Source organism: Trichechus manatus, unplaced genomic scaffold (assembly GCF_000243295.1).
Source record: "Trichechus manatus latirostris isolate Lorelei unplaced genomic scaffold, TriManLat1.0 scaffold00076, whole genome shotgun sequence".
Classification (NCBI taxonomy): domain Eukaryota; kingdom Metazoa; phylum Chordata; class Mammalia; order Sirenia; family Trichechidae; genus Trichechus; species Trichechus manatus.
In genome coordinates this window covers 11,928,924-11,952,622 of record NW_004444012.1, presented here as the reverse complement: position 1 = coordinate 11,952,622, position 23,699 = coordinate 11,928,924, and the positions used below count along the sequence as shown (strand labels likewise).

Below are 23,699 nucleotides of genomic sequence, written 5' to 3'. Positions count from 1 at the left end.
TGCTCGATAGCTGCATATGCCAGACAGTGCAGATTACAGAACATTTCCATCACTGTAGAAAATTTACAGGACAGTGCTGGTCTAGAGAACCCTTGGTTCTCCATCCCCTGGAAAAAGACACTTTAAAGGGGGCTCATTTATTATTACCGTTCCAAATGTACAAAAAAAATTAGAAAATAACCCCCAACTGAATCCCTCCCACCCCCACAACATTTCCCCCAACACAAATAATTTTTTCCAAAACCAAAAACATAAACTGGTCCTGGTGTTTCATAAACAGTGCAGCTAAGAAAAACTTTAGAGACAATTGAACAGGATTCAGATCATAGCCATTCTGTCCTCTCAGAATAATCCCACGCAGGCTGCAGGCCCCCAGCCCGTTCCCCATCTCCGGTGAGAGAGGCCTTTCACAAAGTGGTCTGTCTGGCTGCTTTAGAGGTCCTCCTGTGCCTTCTTCTTCTTCTTGGGTTTGTCTTCTTGAATTACAGGGGGGTTTGTAGCTTCTCGCTGTAGGTAGCTAATAAAATCATTTAATTCACGGCCACCCTGAAAAAAGAAAGATTACTCTGAAAATTTAAGTTTTTTTTTAGAACCCTGGATTTTCCCCCAATAGGAAGACTTTTGAGTTTATAAAAGCTCATTAAAAACTCACTGCCATCAAGTCAATTGCGACTCATAGCGACCCTATAGGACACAGTAGAAATGCCCCATAGGGTTTCCAAGGCTGTAAATCTTTATGAAAGCAGATTGCCACATCTCTCTCCCCTTAGCTCATCAGTAGCCATATATATTGACCATGAGAGCTGAAAGAGCTTCCAGTTAAATAAACACAGTGAAAGAACTGGATATGTACAAGTGTGTGTGTGTGTGTGTGTTTACGGGGAGATGGAACTACATACCTCGTATTTCTTTGGAGTTAGCTTCTTGTTGGCTGGAGAGAAGTAGATGGTAGGGAAGCTGGAGAAAGAAAAAAAGTTTATTAATTTCAGGTTCTAAAGTAATTCTGACATACACTTCCCTAATAACTGCTTCTGGAATAACTTTTGTTCATGGTTTCTAATCTAACCAACTACTGTCTCCATCAATGGCTAAGTTATATCCTATCAAAACTCAAGAACATGAGAGCTCACAAAATCTGTGGCAGTCACATGGGTCCGCAGTGCAGAAAGCAGCAGTGGTTTTGCCCTTACCTGGAGTAAGAGGTCCTCCAAAACCATGTCCAGTAAAGAAATGGTTTCCTGGTAGTTTACAAGCTTATTTTTTCCCTTCCACATGCCCAGACACTCTAGTTTTTAATCTACTCACCCTCTGACTTCATATGGAGAAGGCACATCATTGGCTGTGGCATCCATCTTGGCTATGACAATATTTGGATCTTTGCTGAGCTGTTAATAAAAAGGTTAGATATTTCAATGTCAAGTTTTCAGTGACTGAGGGACACTTCATCAAATCAGAACATAAAACATCTCTGGGCTCCTGCCATTAAGACTCTGTATACTGCCATCTTTAAATTTACTGGCCGGAATAAGCCATTACAAGGGCTGAACAGGATGTTTTAAGATGAAGGAAGTAATGGATTCATATAAGCCATTATCAAACTTCAGAAACCCCTGGATACTTAAAGACTAAGCATAAGGCATATCCATAATCCAGACTAATTTCTGGCTCTAATTCTATTTTCAGAATAGGGTTCAGACTTACCTTCTCTCCCAGTTCTTTATACTTAGGCTCCAGATTTTTACAGTGACCACACCAAGGGGCATAAAATTCAATCAGCACATCTTTATTTTCATCATTCACTATTTCATCAAAATTCTCTGCTACCACTACCTGGAAAACACGGAAGAATCTCTGGTTGGTAAGGCATTTGAAGGAGAAACTCATGAGCTGTATTTATCTCTGGACCCGATCCCTCTTCCAACATGATGTGCTGCTGCCGAAAATGAGTCATGGAAACCCGCAGTCACATTTAAAGACTGGACTGACGATGACAGCATTCCCCAGAAACCAACCCACTTTCAGGTCTGTCACCTGTCAAACTATGTTTAGGAAGTCACAGGAAACATAAGTGCTACCCAACCCTTCCTTAAAATAAGCTCATAACAATCTTTTTGACTCCCATTCTTAGGAGACAGCTTGTCTATTCCCAAGGGTAATTTAGCCCTAATATAAACAGCACCAGAAAACTCTATGAAAGTTTTATACTCTCCCCTGGTATGGATTTAACTGTCTCCCCCCAAAATGTGTGTCAAATTGGCTAGGCCATGATTCCCAGTACTGTGATTGTCTACCATTTTGTCATCGGATGTGATTCTCCAGTGTTGTAAATCCTACCTCTATGATGTTAATGAGGAAGAATTAGAGGCAGTTATGTTAATGAGGCAGGACACAATCAATCTATGAGATTAGGTTGTATCTTGAGTCAATCTCTTTTGAGATATAAAAGAGAGAAGGGAGCAGACAGACAGGGGACCTTCTGCCAGCAAGAATGAAGAACCAGGAGGGGAGCACATCCTTTGGACCCAGGGTCCCTGTGCTGAGAAGCTCTTAGATCAGGGAAGGACCTTCACCCAGAGTTGACAGAGCTGGCACCCTGAATTTCGACTTCTAGCCTCCTAAACGGTGAGAGAATAAACTTCTGTTTGTTAAAGCCATCCACTTGTGGTATTTCTATTGTAGCAGTACTCGATAACGAAGACATCCCCCTATCGAACATTATGAGGTCTGTCCATGTTTTTTTTACGATTCAGGGAGGTGAGGACAAATGAAAGATAGCCAGTAAGGTCTACCTTTAGACCTAGCATTATTTTGGAGTAAAGAAAGAAGGGGTAGCTGCTCGTAGGTGTGATAAGGCTGTGAGCGCCTCACCTTCACAGGCCCATCATTGCTCTCTGGGATAGGCTCAGACTTCAGGTATCTCTTCAGGTTGCCATCGAAGTAATCCTGCAGGAACCTCTCGAGAGCCTTGCCATCACGCCTACAGATGCAAAGACAAGGGTCAGGTTTGTTCATCTGCTCTCACCATGGAGAGGACTAAAAGCAGTTAGAATAGATTCTACATATTTTAGCATCAATTGCAAGGCTGGCAGGAAATCAGACACTAAAAAATGGGCTCTTATCTGTCACAATATGCAGAACTACTGACTGAACAAGAAATCAACCACCTCCTTCTATTTCTAGTCTATTTTTTATGGATTAGAAAGCTCAGGGACGATGAGATCCAACTGACAACAGTAACTCCAAAGATGAGACAGGAAACTCCGGAGGCAGTGAGTTGATGTTCATGGAGGAGGAACAATTCAAAAAAAAAGGGTGAGAATGGTTGCACAACTTTAATGTAATCAATATCTCTGAATTATACATGCAGAAATTGTTGAATTGGTGAATGTTCTGCTGTGTATATTCTCAACAACAACCAATTTTTTTTTAAGGTTAGGTAAGGAAGAAAACATTGCTCTTCTGGAGATTCATTTTTGCAAAAAGAACCAGGTCTTATTTTGTTGCTCTGAAGAATGTGCCCATTTACAGTATTTTCTTTTCCTGTTTGCCTTGCAAGGAAGACTTTCGCTTCTGCCTTGATCTCCTGAAGTCTCAGAAGGTAAAGATAAAACTTCTATGTCTGGTGTCTTAAGATCTTTCCAACTCCTTGCGTTTACTTCAGGCGAATGTCCTTACACTGTGGTTTTCCATCTTTAGGGGTGGGAGGGGGCTGAGGTGGACTGAAATTACATCAGTCTCTAAAGAGGCTGTCTAGTCTTCTCTACCTGCTACTTCTAATAGTGGGATGGAAACAATCATGTACACATTACAGGCTGACATCCTTTTGTTAGTTTTCAAAATTCATTAAGGATCATGGCCTAGAAGTACCTATAATTAAATTAATTGAGAACAATGGCAGTCATAGGTCTTGACTGGAAGACTCATCTTCACGTTGCAATGTTCTTTATAAATCCTCAGCAGTGTAAAAGGTTTTGACAGTGTCCCCGAAGACTCAGAATCCCAAACCCAAGATAACATGCAACTCACGAGAACTCCTCCTGCATGACAAACTTCTCTCCTTTTGCAGTTCTGATGGCAACAACAGGGATCTCTCCAGCAGTGCTTTCCAAGCCAAAATCGGAAAGCTCATGGCTAAAGGTTTTTCGGCTAGCTACAGCAAAGTTGAGTTTGTGTCCAGCATCCAGAAATTTCTTTGCCACCATCATCACTCTGTGGGAAATAAGAGATATTTGTGCCAAGATTATAACAGGTGGTAAAGCACTTTTGAAACCAAAGAATAAGAGGGCAGAAAGCTAAGACTAAGTTCTACAGTCCATGCAGCCCTCTGAAATCAGTCTAAACTTGTGTTCTTGAGATTGATGCAGGATTATGGTGTACTCCAATGTCTTAATGAACTTCACTGCCAAACTGATGGACCGGTCAAACGGTCCATTCCCAATTAATCTTGCTATATAACTGTGTATCTATTTATTGCATGCAAAACAACTGACCTGAAAAGAAAACTTATAAGAATAAAATGCACTGACATTCTCAATGGGCAAGTAGGTACGGTGTTATAAGGACATTTTATGTCATATTTGTACCTTTTACTGGGAGGTTAGGTTTAAGCCTGTCACTAGGCAAAGATACGACCAACAGATTTTGTAAATATTTTATTATTTGTCCTTATGGATTCAAATGTTTTTTTGGAAGCCATCTGTTCCCATGCTTATCTGCTCTCACATCACACATGGTAATAGGACAGTTTGAAGGAACTGTTTACGCACTGGGTAAACTTGTTTACAAAGAGAAAACATGCTTCTAATTACCTGTTTCTCCAGTAATTGGAACCTTTAGTATTCTTTTCATAGTCCACATCATAGTAAGCCACAAGTAAGTCCTTGCCCTGTATCAAATCTTTATTATCTTCTGTCATGTGAGGGCAGATCCCAAAACTGAAATGAAATAATCCATTATCAAAATCAGCAGGTTTATAGCTATACTACAGAATTATCACAAAGTAACTGATGACACTTGCAAAGGAAAGAAGTCTTCAATGTTTGGGGTAAGTATTGAGCAACATACTGTTTACAGAACCACAGAGGAGTTCTAGTGCCCACAGGCTACTGCCTCAATACACACTGAAACCATCAGTGTTACAATCCCTTGAATGAAGCTATTTAAGCCAAAACAGGGCTCTGCTTAATAACTGAGATAAACAAACCAAAATGAAGCCAAGGAATCCCAGATAAGGCAGAAAGAGGTACTCACATGTTTTCCTGGATAAATTTTTTAATCTTGCCGCTGGTCATTTTCTGTTCTGTATATGCCACAGTCTTGTCCTCAAACTTGTTAACCAAATGTGAAGGACGAAACAAAGTGATTCCCCTTTCAAAAAAAAGTCTCGGTAAGTGCATATCAGAGGAACCACCCATCTCCCATCTTTTATTTAAAGCACAGACTATCTACTTTACATGTAAGGAATCTTTTCTGGGGCCACAGATTCAGAAATATGACCTTTACATCAACACTAAGGTGATAACCTCAATTGTGGGTGAAAGAATTATGTATGAGGTTTAATAAACCCTGGGATGGAAAGTTAAGAGACTCTAATCCTAGCTCCACCACGAATTTCAAAGACCTTGGGCCGGACCGCAATTTAATCTTTCTAGGCTTCCGTTTTTTCATCAGCACAAAAGGGAGTTAAGAGTAGATGACTAATTTCCAAACCTTTAAAAACTATAACCAACAGAACCTCCTCTTTTTAAGGACATAACTTACCCCCAAATCCAATACATGCAATAAGATAAAGCAGAGCTTGCTCTTATTGAACGATACCTTGCCCTGTTGCTCTCTTTGAAAACTCACCTGCCATACAGTAAAAAAATTACTGTATTAGAGAAAACATCTCTAAGGTTCCTTCTGGCTATAAAATTCTATAATGAAGTAGACACTTAAAAATATTAAGCTTAAGTTCATTAGAAATTCCTTTGTTCTAGATTTCTCTAATCAATAAACCAAGTTTACAAATTCCTCTCTTACAGGTATACTTTGCCTCTCACCTAAGCCAGGCTTTCCTTAATCCACGGGACCACTTGAGGAAGCAGATTCCTTCTTTAATTTATTGCCTTTTGTTCAGCTAAAACTGCATTTCAGGTTTGGTTCTGAATGACAAGTTTACATCTAGTACCAGCTTTCCCAGAAAATACCACTATTGTGACTACCAGTATCTTGCCTCTAGCTTTGCCCTCATTCATTGCCCTTTTCCACATACAACCTCATCACTTGTTTTTGGCTAGGCTTTAGCACACGTAAGTCCATACAGCCCTCTCTCACCCTTCTAATATTAACCATTAACTTTATGTTAGTTAAACATAGGCATTTCCATGGGACACAGAGAAACTACCTAGCAAAAGGGAACTTAATAAACACACACTGAGCGAGCAAGAGTGTGAACATGGCTAAAACTTTATTATTATTTTAGGCAGTTACCAATCTCAGGGCAGATGTTTCTCAAAAATAGAAATCATGCAGTTCCGAATGTGATCTTTAATGATAATGTGACCTTGGCGTATACATAGACACCCTTCACATAAGGCCTTTTCAGTAAGACTTCCCATCAGAGGCTGGCAGACCAGCGTAGAAGGCAAACATGCAAGGCGGCCACAATGAACAAGTCAAAGTTAACAGACTGATACACGGTGTGCTTTTTCACAAGTGATGTCACACTCACACAGAGCATTTACAGACCTGGTGTCTCTCAAACTGAGAGGCAACAAAGCCTACATGGCTAAGCCCACCAACTCTGCAGCCAGATTTTCTAGGTTCAAATCCTAGTTCTGCCACTTCCTAGCTGTGCGACACCAGGCAAATTATTTTATTTTTTTTGCTGGGTGATTTAGCTGCAAAATTCCTGTTCAAACTCAGTGAAAGTCACAGAGCTAACACCTCATGCAGTGCTTTGAATGTTTTATTAATAAAAAATCCGTGGAGCAAATTTTGTGGTTAAAAGCATTTTTAGCACAGAGGCCCGGACTTGCAGCCCAGAGGGTCCCTTGAACACAATGCCATTCTGGGACCTTGGTCTCTTGAGAGCTCAGCAGTTGGGCAGGTTAACGCTCACATCTATCCTGAGCTGTAAGCACCTCTGTTCACGGTGTCTCTCACTCAGCAGGGAGGCTGCTCCCTCCCCGGCTAGAAGACACAAAGGCATCTGGGCCGCCTTCTGTCTCCCAGATGCCCTGCTCAAGCCGTGGGAAGTTTTCCGGCTCCTCTCCAGGCTGCGTCCCTGCCCGTGTTGACACCTCACCAGGCCCACATCCCTCCCAGGCAAATTATTTTAACCATGTGTCGTTAAGAGGATAAAATGAGTTTAACAAAAGCCAAGTGGCACACAGTAAACGTTCCATTTTTTGTTAAATATAAGTAAGCAACACTGGCCCCTGGCACACTTTCCCCTCTGCTTTATATGCTCACTCTGAGTGATCTCATCTAGTCACACAGTTTCAACAGTATGTGGTTGACCTATAATTTTTATCCCAATTGCCATCACCTGCCTGGAAAAACTCATCTTTCAAGACTCACCTCAAGAGTTACCTCCTCTTTTTCTGATACTACTACTCCCTATCCCAAAAGAATAAAAAAGATTAATAACTCCCTTTGTATTCACAACACACCCTGTAAACATTTCTACCCTAACACTTGTAACACTTATGTATACGAACATTTTTACATGCACGCAAATGTATGCTGTCTCCTCCTACCAGATGTCTCTTAAAGGCAGTGAAACTTCAATGCCTAGCAAGTGCACAATAAACTTTTGGAAAAACTTGACATAAAAATCACCAGTTCACTAAGAAGCTTCCTGAACACAACCAAACACTCTGAGGGACAGAGTAGCAGAGGCAGGGGTCTGCTGACCATGGTTTCGAGGGACATCTAGGTCAACTGGCGTAACAAAGTTTATTAAGAAAATGTTCTGCATCCCACTTTGGTGAGTGGTGTCTGGGGTCTTAAAAGCTTGCAAGAAGCAATCTAAGATGCAACAATTGGTCCCGACCCACTTGGAGCAAAGACACAAGGAAATTATTAGCCCAAGAGACAAAACGTCCACATAAACCAGAGACTCCATCAGCCTAAGAACTAGATGGTACCTGGTTACCATCAGTGACCACTCCAACGGGGAACACAACAGAGAGAGACAGTCCCTGATGGAGTGGGAGAAAAGTGCAGAGCAGAACTCAAACTCACGTGAAGACCAGATTTAATGGTCTGACCGAGACTAGAGGAACCTCTGAAGCCATGGCCCCCGGACAATCTGTTAAACCAGAACTAAAACCATTCCCGAAGCCCACCCTTCAGACAAAGATTAAACCTAAAATAATACTCGTGAAGAGTGTGCTTCTTGGTTCAAGCAGATACATGAGACTAAATAGGCAGCTACTGTCCGGAGGCAAGATGAGAAGTCAGGAAGGGAGAAGGGACAGGAGCTGGTTGGATGGACAGAAGAAACCCAGGGTGGAAAGGGGGCGTGTGCTGTCACATTATAGGGATTGCAACTAATGTCACATAACAATATGTGTATAAATTTTTGTATGAGAAATTAACTTGAGCTGTAAACTTTCACCTAAAGCACAATTTAAAAAAAATATATCACCAGTTCACACGATAATAGCACTCAGTTCACAGAATTAAGATGACGTTCAGCTCAGTTACTTACCCTCCGTTATCGTCATACTTGTTCACCAGAGACTCAACATTGGTATGTGCAAATCGGTAGTTATCCCTCAAGTTGCTGGCTGCTTTTAGGAACTCAGAGTGAGCTTCACTGAATAAATCGCTAAAAAAACCTATGCAGAAAATGTCAAGCATAAGACAGAAGCAATAAGTTCTGACACATATTCGAAACTTTTAAATTCTTCTATTTTTCAAAGCCTTCATTCAATTATGGATAAGCAAAGCGGGATAAGTAGAAGACGACTGGGTCCGCCTTGATGTGACTGCCTGGGACCTCTGACAAAATATCGGGGATGAGAATTCTTCCTCTATCCTTTAATGAAACATTTTTGAAGGATCCAAGGAAGAGGATTTGTCAGGATTCACATCCTAGTCTACTTACTCACAATTGTATACATTTGGGCAAACTGCTTAACTTCTTACTTTCAGAGACTATTTCAGGTGCCAGAAGGATTAAATAAGACATTATGTCAAAATGCATTATAAACTGTAAGCATTTTACCGTATTTTTTTCTTTCTACATTTTACTTGTCGTTAGAACCCCAAGTTCTAGAAACCTAACTGAAATATAGGTAATTAATAAATGCCTGCTTATGGCTAACTCCTTGTAAAATATACAGGATCAGTAGAATATAGATGCTAAGAAGTGGCTTTTAGTGAAATTTAAATGATAAACCATCGTCTACTGCCAGGCAGTCAGTTTTATTATAGCAATTTTCTAAGAGGAGATTAAGAGAAGCACAAACATGGCTTATATGTTTAAATTATTACGGTAGGTATAGAGGTAACAGAACATTTGCTATTTCTAGAATCCTCACATAAATTTATTTTTTAATCAGATGTATTATATATCATATTAAAAAAAACAAAAAACGTAGACTATGTTTAACTGGCCCATAATGTTATTTTAAGGATAAAGTGAAATACTGTAACTCCTGAGAAAGCAATGATTGCTGTAAAAATGTATGACAAATCCTAGTAAAAATTTTAAATACCACTACTATTGTGAAACTAGCAGACAGAGGTTGATTATTTACTTAAACGTCTCCTCCCACTTTAAAGCCCTATTTCAGTCTTAACTACCTTATTAGGAGTTTAATCTCAGAATTTAAGAAGTGATAGAAAAAGATGAAGATATTCCTATTTCAGTCCCTTCACTGAAATTAGGCCTTACGTCCACAAGAACACAAAGCCACTCAAATAAAACATCAATTTTCCCCATATTATACTAATACTGACCTAATTCTGTGAGTTTTATCTTTCCAGTTGCCCCCAAAGTTTCCTAAACTGTTTTAACTTTGTTGTTTTCCCAGCCACAGCGGGATTTTGAAACAGTTGATTTTGTGGCACAATCAAGTATCTGTCACTTACCCACCACAGAGGCATCTTTCTCACTAATGAACTTTTCAAATTCTTCCTCAGTCCTGAGAGGAACTGAAGCCGGTCCTGCTTGCTTCTTTAGGTGGCTGACAATTCCATCTTAGAAGGTGAGATGAAAGTTTATAGCAATACAATTCATTTACAATTTTTTGAGAAAGTAATTATTCTGTGACTCAAAATTCAAAAGGCACAAAAAGGTATACAACAGTCTTCTTCCCATCCTTGTCCCTGGTCACTTTCCTCCCCACAGGATAAAATTTTAGTGTCTTGTATATTCTTCCAAACATTTTATGTATAAGCAAGTAATTACATACTTAGTATTTTTCCTTCTTTTATCCTCAAACAGCAGCATACATAAACACTGTTCTGTATTTTATTTTTATCATTTAACATAGCTTAGAGGTAATTTAAATCAATATACATGGAGAGCTACCTCAATCTTTTTCACAGCTGCATAGTGTCTATACTATAATTTATTTAACCAGTCAGTGTTGATGGACATTTGTTTGTACTCTCTTGCTGTTACAAATGATTCCGCAATAAACAATCTTGCACTAATGTCATTTTGCACATGAAAGAATGTATCTGTAGGGTAAACTCCTAGAAGTGGATTCACTGGGTCCAAGGGCACATGTATCTATAATTGTTAAACTGGCCTCCAAAGAGATTGTATCTATTTACACCACTACCAGCTATGTATTAAGGTGTTTATAAGAGTACAAATTAAATAATGCCTTTCCACATTATTCTCTCTGCCTCAACACTCTTTTCCCACCTCCTTACTCAAATGTCGTCTTCTCAGTGAGGCCTTCCCTGACCAACCCATCGTAAACTGAACCCTGTTCAACCTCTGACACTCCTTTATCGGTTCCTCTCCCTGTTGTATTTTTCTCTACAGCGCTTTTTACCCTCTAATATATGCTATGCTTATTATTTTTATCTCTCTCATCCACTACAAAGTAAATTCCAAATGGGTCAGAGTTTTTGTCTGTTTTCCTTACTGATATATGCTTAGCTCTTAGAATAGTGCCTAGCACATGAAAGGTTAATAAACATCTATTTTGCAAATAAATTAAATGAACAAACAAGTCCCTTATTCTCACAAAGCACAAAGTCACCTACAGCCTTACATTTTTTAGAAGAATATGCAACTTGTATAGGAGTTTAACGATAACATGGGTCAAATCATACCACGTATAGGATCCAAACAAAACCACTTGCAGTGCAATGGGCTAGATAACTTTAAGTTTAAAAATAATAATAACCACCCACAAAAAAAAAAACCTTTACCCCTGCAGCCTAGTTGACAGACCATTATTCCACCTTCCTCTGGGGACCTCTGAAACCATTCACAGGCTCAAAACACTTACGGGCTAGAAGCAGTGCTACTTCTCCGTATGATAGTCTACCTCCTCTACCCCCTTCTCTTCTATGTACTCTAATCATCTGCTGACTGGTACAGACAGAGTACTATATAACTCTGTCAACAAAAGTAAGCCTGTTTTCCATTGGTAAGGTAGTTTTTTTGTTCTTCTTTGTCCATTTATTCACAGATTGTTTTTCCTTTTCAACGTTTTCCTCAACCGCTCCCAGAAGAAGAGCTGTATCAATAGCTTAGCTGAAATCTTCAAGGTGACTGTTATCACTCTATCACAATATAGATTTTAAAGAACTTTAACTCAGGGCTATGATGACAAGTGTTACTCTGAGTATCTAAAATTCTCTGAAAGATCAAACGGAGTGCTGAGACACCAGTTTCAGCAGGAAGGCCACCAGCATATTCTTAGAGGAGTACATGAACAAAATAATCTCTCCTGACTAAAAACTTTCTAAGTGGACAAAGATCTGACCTCCTAGTCATATGCTGAGAAATCTTCCAGTCTAAGAAATCTATGTAGTCCTTGGGTGGCGCAAATGGTTAAGCGCTCGACTACTGGCCCAAAAGGTTGGCAGTTCAAACACACCCAGAGGCACCTCGGAAGACAGGCCTGGGGATCTGCTTCTGAAAGGTCACAGCCTTGAAAACCTTATGGAGCAGTTCTACTCTGTATACACGGGGTCGCCATGAGTTGGAACAGACTCAATAGCAACTAACAACAACAAGAAATCTGTGTTACAGTCCAAGTAAATGATTTGCCTAGTAGCAGTCTGGCTGGGTCCATCTATAATTTGGTTAAGACTTATCCAAGTCCAGAGAAAAACCTATCAATAACTCTAACCCCTTATTCTAATTAAGCTAATAAAATCTGAATGGTTAAAAAAAAAATTACATACCAAATTCTGAGTGTTGGCTAAATGGCCTCAGTTGGGCCAAAATACTTATTCATGCATTCAACAATTCTTGAGTATCTACCATACATGGAGGGTCTAGGCACTGGGGGACAGAGGAGTAAACAAGCCAAGCGAGGTCTCTGTTCTCCTGGAGCTTATAATCTAGTAAGCTCCAAATAAACAAACAACAACAAAACTCAGACAGTAACCAGTGCTATGCAGAGAATTAAGAGGATGGAGCGATAAGAAAGTGAGTCTGGTGGCCTGTGAAGGCCTCTCTGAGGTAAAATTTAAGCCATAATCGGAATGACAATAAGAAGCAAGCCATGGAAACATGGAGAAGATCAGTTAGGACTATGAAAACAGCCAGGGCAAAGATCCTCAGGTGAAACAGACTTGAGGTGGCTTAAGTTAGGCAGAGCTTTATCTTTTATGTGAATAACATACAGACATAGTGAAAAAAAATTCCACGTCACCTAAGATGCACAAACTCAACCTCTTTACTCTTCTCTATACGGAAAGCTAAAATATCCCTGATTATTTGATGAGACTAAGGATAAAACTGTCTTTGATCAGATAAAATTTTTTTCTCACAATTATGGGCTCTACAGAACCTAGCCCCCACTTACCCCTCAAACATCACTTTTCATCCTTGCTAGTTATTATTCTAGCCACATTGGTCTTTCTGTCTCTTGAATGCTTCTAGCTCAGTTACACCTTAGGGCCTTTTGCACCGGCTTTCCCTCTGCCTGGAAAGCTCTGGCTCCTTCCTATCATTTAGGACTTAGCTCAAAGGTTACTTCCCCAGCCACCCTGATTATGTTGGGGCTCCCATTCCAATCACTATCACATCAGCCTGTTTTATTTTTCTTCTTTATTTAATGCTTTTATCTCTACCTGAATTTATATTATCCATAAATATTTTTAAAAAAACTTCTCTCTCATTCCCCCCAGAATGTAAGCTCCACAAGAATAAGGATTTTGTCTGTTTGTTTTGTTCAACACTAAAAACCAAGTACCTAGAGTGTCTAGAGTATCTGGCACAGAGTAGGTACTCAGATATATCTGTCAAATGAAAAAATGCTTAGCTGACCTTATAATTGAAGTTCAAGTATATTCTATATAATTTATATAATTTTTTCATTTAGAGAAATCCGTTCTAAGCTAGCGAACTGACATTTTAGTTGAGGAATTTTTAAGACTGAAAACATGTTGCCCAGAAAAATGTTCTATGTTCCCACTAGAAAGAATAAGGTACTTAACAAACAAATTCAGTTTCCAGAATGCAATACAGGATCCTTACCAGCAGTCCTAGGCCCATCATAAGCACCTGCTTCTTCACCATCTCTAAATATCTTCAAGGTTGGATACCCACTGACTCCGTACTTATTACAGGTGTTTGTATTGGCAGTGCAATCGACCTAAAGAGTAAAACACACAAACCATTTTGTTATCCAAATACCTACAGCAGGCTCTTCCTAAACTCCCAAAATATCAGGTCAAATCACAAGATAATCAAGCAATTCTTGGCATACATGCCACAGAAGACTAGATCTTAAATACAGACTGGTGCTGAGCTAGCTGTATCAGAACCATCTAAGGAATTCTTTAAAATTAAGATTTCTAGGCTTCATACAAAATGCACATGACTGTTTAAACTCTGCCCTTGGGGTCTCTATTGTCTAAAGCCCTGGTCTCCATCACTCACCTACATCAGTACATTTGACAGAGAAATCACTTAAATTAATAACAGTGGGTTACTCTGACTATTGGATGGGGCGGGGTATAATTAGCTTTGGCAAATGATCTATAGTTATTAGCAAAGGTCCCCGTACCTGTATATACTTCCTGAGCTAGTCTGAATCTGGGTTAACCATAGCGTAACAAATCTAGTGAGACTTATCAGGAAGAACAATATCCATCTGTTTAGCCACCTTCTCCAAAGTAGGCAATGCTATACGCACTTTGCACATATTATCTTATTCAGTCTCCACAAGACTCTGAGGTATAATCCAAATGCTATAGATGGGTAAACTGAGGTCCAGAAAAGCAATTTGTCTGTGGCCACACGAGGCTGGAATTAAATCACCACTGAACTCTTTTTTTTCTATACCAAGCTGCTTGGCAGCAGGATTAAAAGTAGTTTCCAAAAACAGCCCTATGTATGTCTGAACTATTTATCTCAGGCTGACAGAGATGGGAGCTTTCAGAATGGAGCAACTACGGGTTTAGGACACAATAATGCAAAATCCTGGAAGCTTTACTTTGATCATAAAAACAAATACCGTACCGTTTACAGTTACACACTTACCAACATCCTCATATCATTCTCCCATTTTCCATCATTGTGAATATCACAGGGCAGTTTAGGAAAACTCATTTGCATTTGCTCAATGACAATTTTCTGCTAAGCTTTACTGGCATACTTTTACTTTCCATATTTGTCCCTTAATTCTTATTAACCATATAGCTTACTTCTTTCTTATGCCAATAATTCCCTTAATTTCACTACTTTTAATCTTTTGAAACCACAATAGTCAGTTGTGTATCTGCCCAGAAATTAGTATTCTTTCTTCTGAGCACTATCAGAGTACAGAAAATGAACATTAATTTTACAAGCTACTATTTAAAATACTTCATTTCCACATAAAATGATACTTGTGAAGAGTGTGCTTCTTAGCTCAAGTAGATACAAGAGACTAAACGGGCAGCTCCTGTCCAGAGGTGAGATGAGAAGGCAGAGAGGGTTAGGAGCTGGCTGAATGAACATGGGGAATCACGGGTGGAAAAGAGGAGTGTGCTTTCACAGTACAGGGAGAGTAATTAGGGTCACATAACAATGTATGTATAAATTTTTGTATAAGAGACTAACTTGAAATGTAAACTTTCACTTAAACTACAGCAATAAAAAATAAAGAAAATAAAATACTTCATTTCCTTTCACGAAGAATCCACTTGTACTCACTTTTGCTAATGGGACTATGCCTTTTAACCTGGTAGCTGCAGCTTCATATTCAGGGGCAAGCCTCTTGCAGTGTCCACACCTATACATAAAATAAAAAGACAAACTCTCAGTGCAATCCTAGTTTGCTTACTTTGCTTCTCTAAGAAGAATCTCAAACTGTTCTACTACTTTTAAAACTAGTAGCTGCTTCCAGAAGCAAAAAAATGACCTGAACAACATCCATTTCTGCTAAGGTAAACCAGAGCTCTCAGAAGGTAAAGCTCCTATCTCCAGCCTGAGGTTGACACCACAGGACTGGCTCAGTCCAGGAGCAGCATTTATTTTCTCAATTAAAAGTGCAATTGAGTCCTTGAGGTTATAATCAAAAGTATGTTGACCAATTAATGTGCTAAATGAAACACAAGAGCAATAATCCCATTCCTGGTAGCATTCCCCCCACCCACCCCAAAAACTCAAGTAACCTAAAACCAGCACTGTGCTTCTTAAAACTATAGTGATTGAAACTTTCTAAGATCCCAAGTATATTAACTCTTTAAGAATCATCATCAGCTATTTTTTCTCCATTCCTTCAATATGGCTCTCTGTGACCAGAAACCGTTTTTGTAGTGGAACGAGGCTCAGAAGGCACTCATTTGTTATAAATAGGAATTCCAACAGAAAACTGGAAGCATCTTTCTTTTCAACTGAGTTTTAACACTGCAACAAAATGATGGCATCTGATTTTTAGAGCACACAGTTCACCTGGCTATGGGAACTGAAGATTAAAACATTATGTCAACTAGAACAATTTTCCCAGAGGGCCACCAGAAACACCTGCTCCTCTGCCCACAGTCCTAAGAGCCCCACAGGCACACTGTATATGCAATCAGAGGGGGCAAAGTATACTCTTCCTTCTCAGGGTACAGGTAGCATCAGCTGTTTATCACTCCCTTCAAAAGCCAATGGGTTGCAGAGGGATCACTTTGAGAAGGTGAGGAGCTCTGTAGCCTCCCCACAGACAATAAAAATAGAAAGAATTAGAAAACAGAAGGAAACAGGGAAGAAAATTGAACTGATGTATTTCACAGTCAACAATCTCAAAATTTATTTTATTAAGCGATGGCTGGGTAAGTAACTTGGAAACACTTTACCCCTAAAACTTGTTTAAAACAAAGACCTATAAGAGCTTATATTCTTCAAGGTCTTCAGGAGTCTTATTAAAAAATAATTATTAGGAAGCTTAAATGAAGAAGCAGTGATATGAAAATAGACTGATGTTGGGCACATACATATTAAAAAATAAAAGAAAGGATAAATGATAAATGCCAAATTCAGGACGGGGGAAGGTATAAGATAGGGAAGGGGTACAACAGGGGACTTCAACTGCAGTGGCTTTATTTCTTAAGAGTGACGGGTAAATAAACGGTATTCCTTATACTGTATTTCATGCATATACATCTTACCATTTCTGAAATTGGGATGTGTCATGCAATCATGTCATAGTTTCAATAGCAACATTTCTTTCTTAGTGAGACATAAAACAATGGTTCATCTCACAATCAGTGACATCATAGATGTGTCTGAAATATGGAATTAATCATTATACTCTCTGTATTCCTTTAACATTGCACAATAATTAAAAATTAATGTACTTGGTTGCAACCAATGTCACAAAACCATTTGTGAATAATTTTTTGAATGAGAAACTAATGTGATCTGTAAACTTTCACCTAAAGCACAGTAGAAAAATAATGTACCTGGGTTGCAACCAAACTACACAAATTATAATCAACTTAATATAAGAACATAACCAATTTCTTTGAGAAATCCAGACTTTTGGGAATGTAGTCTTCCACAAGCTAGAAAAATTCACTTTTACTGAGTCATATGTGTATATCACATTGAATTATGTACCTAAACACAGCAAGGGTTCAGAGAAAACCCAACCTCTTGCCGTCAAGTCGAATTCCGACTCATTGTGACCCTGTAGGACAGAGTAGAACTGTCCCGTAGGGTTAAATCTTTACTGCCACATCTTTCTCCCGTGGAGTGGTTGGTGGGTTTGAACTGCTGACTTTTTGGTTAGTAGGCAAGTGCTTAACCACTGCACTACCAGGGCCCCTTGGTTTCAGAGAAGGGTGGGGAGGAAAAAAAAAAAAAAGAATGTATATTAAAGGGAGTAAGAATTGGCTCTGGGCCTTTAAAGATTTAAGGCATCAGGGGCGGGGAGTAGGATGGATATTTTAGATGAGGGGAATAGTAAAGCAAAGGTAAAAGTACTAGCGAGAATGACTCATTCAGAGAACTGTGAAGGGCTTGTTTTTTGAGAGCTAATAAATGTGCACGTGTATGTGTATCAAGACTACATTGGTCAGCAACGTACAGAAAGGGTGAGAGCAGAGGCAGGAATAAAGCCACCTAAACAAAAATAACAACACCAAAAACCAAACCCGTCGCCGTCAAGTCGATTGTGACTCACAGCGACCCTACAGGACAGAGTAGAGCTGCTCCACAGGGTTTCCAAGGAGCGGCTGGTGGATTCAAACTGCCGACCTTTTTCTGGTTAGCAGCCATAGCTCTTAACCACTGCGCCACCAGGGCTCCACAGGGTACCTAGAAGATAATATATTCCATGTGGCAGGTAATGAAGGCTGGGACCAGAGGGGTGCCATGGGAATAAAGAAGAGACAAAAGAGATACTTCTGACTATTTAGCAATTTTCAAGAAGGCTGAAGCAATAGATTTAAGAGTTAATAGCTGCACTTCAACTATCTTAAAACATATGAAGAGAATAGTAGTATAAAATAGTTATTAGGCCAGATCAATGGTTCCCAACCCTGTGTGTAAGCCCCATGGCTGGGACTGAAAACCACTACCTAAGCTTTGGCAATATCCATAAAGTGATCAAAGGGAAGACCTGTTTAACAAGTACCAATGAGGCTGGAGGCACTGCTCTCTGCTCTAAATCCACTGGAAATGGAACTCAGAGTTACAGAGATACATCAAGATCAACCACTATTACCTACCGTTCAGACCAAGGGCACAATAGAAGGTCTCAAACAGAATGGGAGGAAAATGTAGAACAACACTCTAATTCCTAAAAAAGGCCAGGCCTACTAGACTGATAGAGACTACAGGAACCCCCGAGACTATCGCCCTACTCTCTTTAAACTTGGAATTGAAGTTTTTCTGCAGGCCACCTTTCAGAAAAATAATAGATTGGCTTATAAAATAAACAATATCACCTGTGAGTAATGTGCTCCCTTGAACAAATGGTCAACATTTATCCAAAAGCAAAGATGATAAACAAGGACGGGCAGGGACGCTAGACCAATGGACACAAACAGAACGAAATAATGAGAATGCTGACACACTGTAAAAATTGTAACCAACTGCATGGAACAATCTGTATAAAAACTGTTAAAGGGGAACTTAATTGGCAGTGTAAGCTTTCACCTAAAACACAATAAAATATTATTAAAATAAAATAATAATAAAAAAAAAGATTAACCACTACTTCTTTTACCCACCCCCAGATAAAATATTATACTACAAATAATACCATCTACCCTCCGGGATGGTATCTAGCAGTTAATAAAGAATTCCTACATATATTCACCCAAAAATCTTCATGGCTGCCAATTACCAGGTGCTATTTTAGCCTCCAAGAGAAAACTAGGTATAGTTCTTTCCCTGTAGGAACACCAGTCTGGCAGGGGTGACAGACAGTATAACTAGGTGCCAATAGAGAGGAAGGGGCAACTACTTAGTTGCCTGGGGAAAGAAGTAACTTTTGAGCTAAACCTTGATGTTGGAATGATCAATGGGGGATAGGGAGAATGAGATTCCAAAAACCAGATATTAAATATTCCACTTTACACTATCTGCATAGTCTTTTTCCACAGTGTTAAAAACAGTGTACACCACATATTATTTACTACCACCGTTCTAGGGGAGGGCACGAATCTACAACGTAAGTAGGCATTTAAATGTTAAAACTACAACACTGATCATTTTTAAGAAGTTATCAATAAATGTTATGAAATTATCACCAACATTTAAATGGTGTTATTTACTTGTCCAGAGAAATTGATATTCCTATTCTTACAAGCACGTAGATGATTAATTCCATAGCGGAAAATACTAGTCAACAAAGTTAACTGCAAAGAAATCTTTCACTTTCACTTGCAAAATGAAAGTCAAGGGGAAAAAAAAAATTAAACTAATGAGAAAAAGAACTTGCTCAGTCGATTTTACTCTTAATAAGGATTCTTTAAAAGATTCTTTAGCTCTTCCCAACTGTGAGATTGTACTCCTGATCTGTGCAAAGGAATACAGCAGTCAGAAAACATCTCCTGCTGAAGTATGAATAAATAAAAATAGCTGAACGGGAAGAAATAAGGACATTATCAACAGGAGACTTCCCTGACTCCAAATTACTCATTCAGAAAACTGATCTTTCTGGTTGGCATCATGGAGGGTAACTTTATCTTCTAAACCAATTGAAAGCAGACACCACAGCAGAGAGCCACCCAGTTCTTGGGATAGTTTAGTGCATGATGGGATATGTAGTTTTTAGAGAAGTACATCAATTTGAAGTGGGAAACACCTTTGACTGAAAAAACTAAACTCTGCTTTACACTAACAGTTCTCCAGCAATTCACTCCCCGTAAACCCCTGTAGTCAAAGCACCACCCAGTTTTGATACAACTCCATAAAGACATTCTCATTCCCGTGACAACCCACTCCCCCAAAGTTAACAATGTGGTTATATAATTGAGAAGAGTTGTTTCTGACAGAGAATTATAAGTTCTAGAGGCCTATAAAAACCACCTTAAATATGTAATCAGTACTGCCAGCTAGCCACTCGAGTAACCTCCACAAAATCTCAAAAAGATGAAAACAAAAATTTATTGCCCTGAGCATATCCTTCTGATTCAGGTGGTCTTCACTACAGGGCTTCTAGTGTAACCCACAACAAATCAGCTGACCCCTGAGGAATGAAGAGAGTTAGAAGCAAGTGAAAAGTTATACACTAACTTTGTTTTACTGATACTTTTGAATACCAAAAAAACCAAACCCATTGCTATCCAGATTGCCACTCACAGTGAGCCTATAGGACAGAGTACAACTACCCCACAGGGTTTCCAAGGAGCGGCTGGTGGATTCGAACTGCCGACTTTTTAGTTAGCAGCCAAGTTCTTAACCACTATACCACCAGAGATAGTTTTTAATTAGGAGTCACTGTGGCACAAAGGGAAAAATTAAGTACTGTAATTAGCGTGGATATACTGAGCTATCCCAAGTTTTAAGATAATCATTACTTGCTGTGGTATTGATTTGGGGTTAAAAAAAAAAACAAAAAAACCACACTCGGGTTTACTGGTCCAGAGTCCTTTTTGTTCTCCTTTCCCCTCTCTCCCAGGACAGATTTTTATCTCGAATTAGTTCTATCCTAAGGGATTTACAGCCTTGTTCAATCAAATCACTCTTTAGTGGAATATTTCTCCAACAGTGGTTACTCTCACTGGAGTCTTTTTGACAATTTTCAGAAATCCTAATTAAAAGTGACAATTTGGACAGATACGGATAGACTTACTCTTTTCTTGTTCACCTACTCTTCTTTTTGACAGAGGACTCTGCTGGTGCTAATAAGTGATCAGCTTAATGAATGAAGTGTACAACACGCGATGGACAAAATCATCGCCTGCCTTAGGAAAGCACTTAGGATCATTCTGCAGCCACTGAGTGACCTTGGCTAGAAACCAACGGCTGCGGGGCGTCGTGCAGGAAGAAAGGAAATGCCCTGGGGGCCCGGGGTCTCAAATCCAGGTGAAACGTCCGCTTCAATAAGGCCTCGGGATGCCCCGTTTGTAGACTGGGGAACGTTAACACGACTCACCCAGGAACTGTGAAGGCACACATCGCGGGGGAAGGGAGGGAATGGTTAAAGCCTCTGCAAATAGGAAGTGCTGCAAGAGCACCGTGGAAGGATGTGGCCCCGCGTGCCGAGGCCTTCGGGTTTGCCTTCTCGGGTCTCGCTCCCCGGCGTTCAGCGCCAACTTCTCCGCCCCGACAAGGCCACTCGGGCTCCCGGGGCTGGGAAACGGCGGCCGCAGCCGGGGTCCGCTGGAATGGTGGAGGGTGCCGTTGCCGGCGCCGCCTAGGCCCAACCGTTTCGGCGCCTTCGCTCACCGGCCCAGCCCGGCCTCCCTCCCCGCCCCGGCATAATGGCCTTACCAGGGGGCGAAGAACTCGACGAGCATGAGGCCCGCAGAGCCCGTGTCGGCAACGCGACTCTCGAAGTTCTCGTCGGTGAGTTCCAGTACGTCGGAGGCAGCGGCGAGGCGGGCGGCGGCGAGAAGCAGCGCCACGACCGGGAACAGCGCTAGGCGGCGGAGGCGCATGGCGGCGAGGTGAGGTGGGGGCGGCCAAGAGGGTCGGGCTTGGCGGGGACTGCAGAAGTCGGGCCGGCGACCGCACAACCTCAGCCTGCGCTCGCGCGTCTGGCCCACCCGGACCTGCATCCGGAGGTCCCAACCCCCTAGCCCGGCTCAGGCCGCAGTGTGGCACCGGCGGATTGGCTGCGCGGCGCCTGCGTCGGGCGCGCGGGGGGGCGGGACCAGCCGGTAACCGCCGAGTGGCCGGAGCGCGGGGCGGGGCCGAAGCGGCGAGCGCCCCGGCGAGCGGGGCTGGCCCGGAGCGAGCCGGAGCCTGGGGTCGGGGTTGGGCAGGGCTAGAGATGGGGCGCAGCCCGGCGGGGGGCCGGCCGTGAACTCTGCCGCGGTGGAGGGAGCTAAGCTTAGGGGGCGCCGGAGGCGGAGGCGGAGGAGTGAAGTCAGAGCTGAATGGGCGGAAGGGAGCCAGGGCTGCGGTGAGACCCAGAAATGGGAATTCAGGAGAGAAAGAGCTGCTGCCCGAGGAAGAGTCGAGGTGGACATACTCGGGACGAGAAACATTTTCAAAATGTCAGCCATTTATACAGGCTGTTGCATTTTGTCCAATTCCCCTTAACTTGCTTTTTCTCGGGGTGGGGGCGGGCAGCTGTAAGCCCTCCCACCGTCCCACCTGATTGGTCTGATCCCCTGAAATTCAGGTAGGGCCAGATTTCTCTTTGTCCAGCCCCAGGCCTCCCACCCTGTGGCTGCTGCTTTGAGTTTTTAGTTAGAAATGTCATCACACACGTGAAGGTGCCTGGCCTTTTGATTGCGCAATCTCTTTCTCACGACTCCTATCTCCTTTTGTTTCAAAAACCTTGAGTCTTAGTACAACGTGTCTGTTCTTCCCAACTGCTCATAGGTCCTAGATATGGGAGCCCTGGTGGCGCCATGGGTAAGCACAGCTGCTAACTGATAAAGGTTGGCATTTCAAACCCAAGCAGCGGCTCTGCGGGAGAAAGACCAGGCAATCTGTTTCCTTAAAGACTAAACCAAACCAAATACCCGTTGCGGTAACCGCCGACCTTCCAGTTAGCCGAGCTCTTAACCACTGCGCCACCAAGGCTTCTCCCTTAAAAACTACAGCCTAGAAAACTCTATGGGGCTGTTCTATACTATGGAGTCCCTTCTGCTTTGTCACATGGGGTCGCTCTGAGTCGAAATCAACTCGAGGTCGCCTAGGAACAACAAGAAGATCTTTTAAGGGCAAAGAACTTGGGGAGGAGGAGGAAAAAACCTCTCAACCTTGGTGCAACTATAAGAATTAAATGACGTTTGATTCTCCGTTTTCTTAACAGACATGGCCAGTTATCATCCAGAAGAGCATATGCAGTTGCCCCGAGCAGATGCCATTCGTTCACGTCTTATTGATACCTTCTCTCTCATCGAGCATTTACAAGGCTTGAGTCAAGCTGTTCCAAGGCACACTATCCGAGAGTTATTTGGTCAGCGGCCTATTTCTTGGCAAGGCTTAATTTAAGACTCCTATCCAAACACCCTCTACAGAGTAGGAAGTAGAGAGACACATTTAAGAGGGGACAATTCAGGGAGGTTGGCTTGGTTGCTAGCTTGGAGGTTACACCAAACTTGGTAAATCAAGGGCTTTGTAAATAAATTTATTTGAATCCAGGAGATAGAACCCATGTCACTCACTTTTAGGCACAGGACAGCTGCTTGCCTTGGCTGACTTGGAAAGTTTTCTACCAAAGACACCTGAAACTTTGAGGGCTGAACCTGCTGCCTTTATTCTTAGGCATGCACAGTGTTGGTCATTAGCTCTCGCTCCAAACAAAGAGGGTTCTTGCTGCTGTGAGGAGCAGCAGCAAGGCAAGCCCCTGCACTAGGTGCCCATTAACTGACCGGTAGTTAAGTGCTACGGCTGTTAACCAAAAGGTCAACAGTTCGAATCCACCAGCCACTCTTTGGAAACCCTATGGGGCAGTTCTACTCTG

The 23,699-nt window shown here is 41.3% G+C and overlaps 2 protein-coding genes across 2 annotated transcripts in view; one reads left to right on the top strand and one right to left on the bottom strand.

Annotated features, from left to right (window-relative positions):
• Window positions 1–116: 116 nt before the first annotated feature.
• PDIA3 (protein disulfide isomerase family A member 3) lies at window positions 117–21,858 on the bottom strand. Its single transcript, XM_004380692.3, has 13 exons — window positions 21,551–21,858; window positions 15,332–15,410; window positions 13,670–13,787; window positions 10,087–10,194; window positions 8,699–8,828; window positions 5,251–5,367; window positions 4,809–4,934; window positions 4,027–4,209; window positions 2,869–2,977; window positions 1,702–1,830; window positions 1,306–1,385; window positions 900–957; window positions 117–546 (listed from the first exon to the last, which is right to left on the bottom strand). Exons 1-13 carry the CDS (start codon window positions 21,835–21,837, stop codon window positions 433–435), a joined length of 1,638 nt encoding a protein of 545 aa, XP_004380749.1. The 5' UTR covers window positions 21,838–21,858; the 3' UTR covers window positions 117–432.
• Window positions 21,595–23,699, top strand: part of CATSPER2 (cation channel sperm associated 2) — a 32,656-nt gene continuing 30,551 nt past the window's right edge. Inside the window, exons 1-2 of the mRNA XM_004380691.2 lie at window positions 21,595–21,726; window positions 23,046–23,192. Of these exons, the coding sequence (XP_004380748.1) occupies window positions 23,048–23,192 (145 nt within the window). The 5' untranslated portion in view covers window positions 21,595–21,726; window positions 23,046–23,047. The remainder of the gene's footprint in view (window positions 21,727–23,045; window positions 23,193–23,699) is intronic.